Raw genomic sequence first — 4,562 nt, 5'->3', positions numbered from 1 at the left:
TTCTCACGAGGGTGTTTCTGTCGCCGCGGCTCTTGTGGCACGGAGGGGAACGGCTGGTGCTTTTCAGCAGATTGTTGGAATAGCTCGCAGTTTGAAATACACGTAGGAAGCGTTATTGTTTCACTTGTGACCCGTTATTGTTACCACAACCCACCACTCTCTGTCTGGCCAGCTTCGAATGACGTTTCCTCCATCCATCAACAGCTGCTCTGCAGCCTGTGTCCCACCACCGTGTGCACCAGCATTACCTCATTTAGTTGCTCAGTGTTTTTTTTCCGAGCTGATATACTTTTTTTTTTTTTTTTGAGCATTTCTCAATCATTTCCAGCAGGGAAATGGAAAAAAACCCCAACCTTTCCTATTGTCTTTTCCTGCACCTGGTGGTCTCAAGAGCAGCAGGCTGGGAGAGGAGGAACCGACAAACAAATCCTCCCTTTCTCGCTCTGTAGATGAGGTGGCTGATGAATTGTCTCTGGCGATTACAAGAGGCAAAGATCAGCAAGTGGCTCTGCCCTCTGTAGCAGGAAAACCCCATTTCCTACAGTCCAGACTCTTGTCTGGTGCCTGCTCCGGCTGCACCGTGGTCCCCGGAGCCAGGTGCCTCTCTGGCCACAGTGGCTTTGGCCACTGCATCAGTGGGGCACATTAAGTTCAAAGCACACCGCAAAGCAGATGCCCGGGAATAGCTGGGAATTGTGTCCCCCAGGGCAGGATCTCACCCCAGGGGAGCCGCCTGCCCGTCCTGCTTGGGCTCCCCTTGCTCTGCAGATGGCCCGGGCCTCTCTCGAGCACACGCTGCTGCCTTCTCTCCCCATCACAGTGGGGAGGAAACCAGACAGACCAAACCTGGGATCTCGCCGCTTGTGCAGAGGTTTCTGTCGCCCGCTGTCTTCCCGTCTCTGCTCTCCACGGAGGAGAGCCAATTTCATCCTCTCATGAGAAACAGGCAGAGGATTTTAGTGGGCTGTAATTAAACCCAGAAGTGTTTCTGTAGGAGCTTTTTGATGAGATTGCGCAGCGCGGGAACAGAGGGTGCTGAGCGGAAGGGGCGGGGGCAGATGCTCCGTGGAGCGCAGATGGGGCTCGGGGGCTGCTCTCCTTTAAAGTCCCATCTGAGTGAGATCTGATGAGAAATCAAAGCTCCAGCTCTTGTGGGGTCAGCATGATTTTGAGACATAAAAAGCGGTGCTTACTTAGTGCCAGAGCCTGACTTTGCATCAGCTCCCAGCAGAGGCAGCTGCAGTGGGTCTGGTATTTCCGTGCCTTTCCCCCTTGGTCAGGTGGGGACCCTCCTGGGGTGGCCGCGCCGTCACCGGCTCTGTGTGAGGCCCTCCTCCGCATTTCCCCCGTGGTATCAGACTTGCAGCGAGACGTGGTGGCCCAAGCAGCGGCGTGTGGCTGGTGTGTGCTGGCACCCACGGTTTTGCTCAGAAAGGGGATTCGGTCACTGTGGTGCTGAACGTGCTCCTCCACAGCCCCGGCACTTCTCCCAGCACCAAGGACGAACCAGCTACTTGCTCTTTCTGGCTCCCACGGAACAATGACAGACGCCAGCTGTTCTTGTTTTTCAAGCTCTTTTTTTGCTCTGTCCTTCCCTAAATCCCCTTCCAGCCTCCATGTATTTCTCTGGAGATGAAAGCACGGGGCCTCCTTTTCTCCCAGACGCCTGGATTCTGCCTGGGGTACGTTTGTGCTGCTGGAGAAGGGGTTTGTGACGGTAGAAATGCAGCGGCGTCTGCTGCCTGTGCCGCACTGAGCTGCTCTAAGGGGCTGCTGCTTTTCTGGGGGAGATCTCCAGTTCACAGGCCACGAGACGATGGCTTGGTGTTGGTTTCTGCCCACTTTGCAAACTCCAGAGGCGACGGAGTCAGCCCAGGCTCTCTCCGCTCTCACAGCACATCTTCTTCACCTCTTTTTTCCCTTCTTCCATCCTAAACGCTGTCTTTTCTCTTCCCCCCTGCAAAGGGTGCTCCTGCAGTCTGGGGCTGATCTATACCAGTAAACCCTGCACGATGCCTCCCATCACGTTCCAGGACCTGCCACTGAACATCTACATGGTCATTTTCGGCACCGGCATCTTTGTCTTCGTGCTCAGCCTCATCTTCTGCTGCTACTTCATCAGGTGAGCTGGGGGGGCTGTGGCAGTGGGTTGGCATCCCTGGGGCATCCCCAGCCCTTCCCAGTGCCCCGTTGTTTTGTCCCATAACACGGGAGCCGCTCGCCACGAGGATCTCCCCCAAGGAGCAAGGCCGGCCGCCCGCCGTGCTCGAGCCAGGCGTGATCGTGGTCCCCTGCGGCCGGAGGAGGCAGGAAACGCAGGAAGGGGCTCTTGTTTTTCAGGGGACCGCGCGGAGGGACGCATTGTGTCGGGCAGGGAAGGAGCAGTGCTGCACGGGAGAGGATGTGTCTTTACATTACACTCCCTGTTCAGGGAGGGCTATTTTTAAACCCAAAGCCGAGGCAGCGGTTGGCGTTGCTGCAGGGCCCGGGTGGTTCAGTCCTTTCCTGCAGGATGCCCCGTCTCCGCCGATGTCCTGTGCACATCTCAGCCATTTTTGGGACTGCGGAAGCAGGTCTCGGTGCCTCGGCTGGAGGACCAGCGAAGGCTGCGAGCGGTCTCCTTCTCCCCGTGTCTTGCTGGGTTTCTCTGCCAGGCGGTTTTCCCCAGAGTCCTCGCCCCAGCCAAGGTCACAGCAGGGCTGGGAGCTGCTGGTGGGCAAGCGCTGGAAATACAGTGTTTCCTGCGCCATGAACGACTTCCTAAGGCAAACAATCGGGGCTGCCGGCTCTTATCGCTCCCTGCTGCCGATTCCTGCCGGCGCTGGATGCGGCACGGGGCCCCGCTGTACTGCTTTGCCCGGGGCACAGCCTTGGGTTGGTCCTGCGCCATGAACGACTTCCTAAGGCAAACACTGCCGGCTGCCGGCTCTTATCGCTCCCTGCTGCCGATTCCTGCCGGCGCGGCACGGGGCTGGTGCTGCCCGTGGCCACGCTGCTCCGATGGCACAAGCGCAGCCTCGAAGCAGCTTATCCCCAAATCCTGGTTGGGAAGGGTGCTTTCCCCTGATTTCAGATGCCTCCCAAATATTTTTGGCTGCACTGTTCAGACGTGACCCTTGAGGATGCTGTAAAACTGACGGTGCCTTTTTCTCCCCCTCTCCAGCAAACTGCGGCACCAGGCTCAGAGCGAGAGGTTCGGGTACAAGGAGGTAAAGTCGATAGTTGTTTCCTGCACGTACCTGCAGTGATTTGGGGCCGAGCGGGAGGTGGGCGCAGGCGGGTGGGGACGCAGCGGGGACCGATGCTACTCGTCCCAGCTGGGCGCATTCAAAAGTGGTGCGACGAGACACACTGCCCACTGCCCCCCGGGCTCGACCTGCCCCTGCCCGGCTCCATTCAGCTCCCACTGGGGCTCCTGGCAAAATCCCTCCCGATGTTAAATCCTCCGCCTCCTTTTCTCCCTCAGGTGGTTTTAAAAGGCGATGCCCGGAGGCTGAACGTGCACGGGGTGAGTGGTACCACCTCTGGGTTTTGATGGAGTTGGGGCTAATGGAGACGATGCTCTGGGGCACATCCCCTCTGCTCCGTGGGGTCGAAGGCGGCTCACAGGCAGAGTGGGGCCGGGATGGGGACGTGCTGACACCGCATGGCTGGGAATCGGGAGAAAAACCCCCTCCCCGGGGGCGGTTTGGGAACTGGGCTGAACTCCCAGCTGGAAATACCTGGGAAGAGGTGCCGCAGCAGTGGGATTTCCCCACCCGTGGCATTTCTGGTGGGAGCGGGACCACGCGTGGGCGTCGCGCTGGGTCCCACGTGTTCGCACCCACCCTCACCCTCCGTCTTGCCTCCCGCAGCAGACCTGTGCCGTCTGCCTGGAAGATTTTAAGGTGAAGGAGGAGCTGGGGGTGCTGCCGTGCCAGCACGCCTTCCACAGAAAGTGAGTACGGCCACGGTGCCTGGCGGAGAGGTGCGGGGAGGGGGGATTTCCCCAGCGGGGATTTACATCCTCCCGTGTTTCTGCCCCGCAGGTGCCTGGTGAAGTGGCTGGAGGTGCGCTGCGTTTGCCCCATGTGCAACAAGCCCATGGCGGGTCCAGCACAGCCCCGCGCCGGCATCGGCACCCTCCTGGACGAGCTGGTATGAGCAGCCCCGCTCCTCGCCGGCCAGATCCTGCCGGGGCTGTCGCGGGACCGCGGCTCCCTGGGGCTGCCCACACTCGGCATCACCCGGCCCCGCACGTCCCGAGGGATCAAACAGTTCGTCTCGAAGGATTCGAGATTTCCGAGTTGGGATTTTTAACTCGCAGGTTGTTGCTTTGTTTTGGGGGGGGTTGTTTGTTTCTTTACGTCGCCCCGGTTGTGCTCCGCGGGGACCGCGTGGAGCCGGGACCACCCGGGGTTGCCCGTGGAAAGCTGAGCCCCCACGGCGCAGGCGGGGGCTGCGTCCCCCCGCTCCCTCCTCCCCCTTTGCTGCACAGAGTATTTTTGTACCTGATCCCCTCCGGACTCTCAGGCTCCCTGCACGCCCGCGGCGGGGCTGTACAGTTTTGTGTAAAAGGATGA

General features: G+C 59.7%; 1 protein-coding gene across 1 annotated transcript; it reads left to right on the top strand.

Moving 5' to 3' along the window:
* Nucleotides 1-1,964: 1,964 nt before the first annotated feature.
* RNF122 (ring finger protein 122) lies at nucleotides 1,965-4,154 on the top strand. Its single transcript, XM_009286168.1, has 5 exons — nucleotides 1,965-2,122; nucleotides 3,164-3,209; nucleotides 3,467-3,508; nucleotides 3,855-3,937; nucleotides 4,029-4,154. Exons 1-5 carry the CDS (start codon nucleotides 2,013-2,015, stop codon nucleotides 4,141-4,143), a joined length of 396 nt encoding a protein of 131 aa, XP_009284443.1. The 5' UTR covers nucleotides 1,965-2,012; the 3' UTR covers nucleotides 4,144-4,154.
* Nucleotides 4,155-4,562: the final 408 nt, after the last annotated feature.

This window comes from Aptenodytes forsteri, unplaced genomic scaffold (genome assembly GCF_000699145.1).
Source record: "Aptenodytes forsteri isolate BGI_AS27 unplaced genomic scaffold, ASM69914v1 Scaffold168, whole genome shotgun sequence".
Classification (NCBI taxonomy): Eukaryota; Metazoa; Chordata; class Aves; order Sphenisciformes; family Spheniscidae; genus Aptenodytes; species Aptenodytes forsteri.
This window is presented reverse-complemented; position numbering and strand designations above follow the sequence as displayed.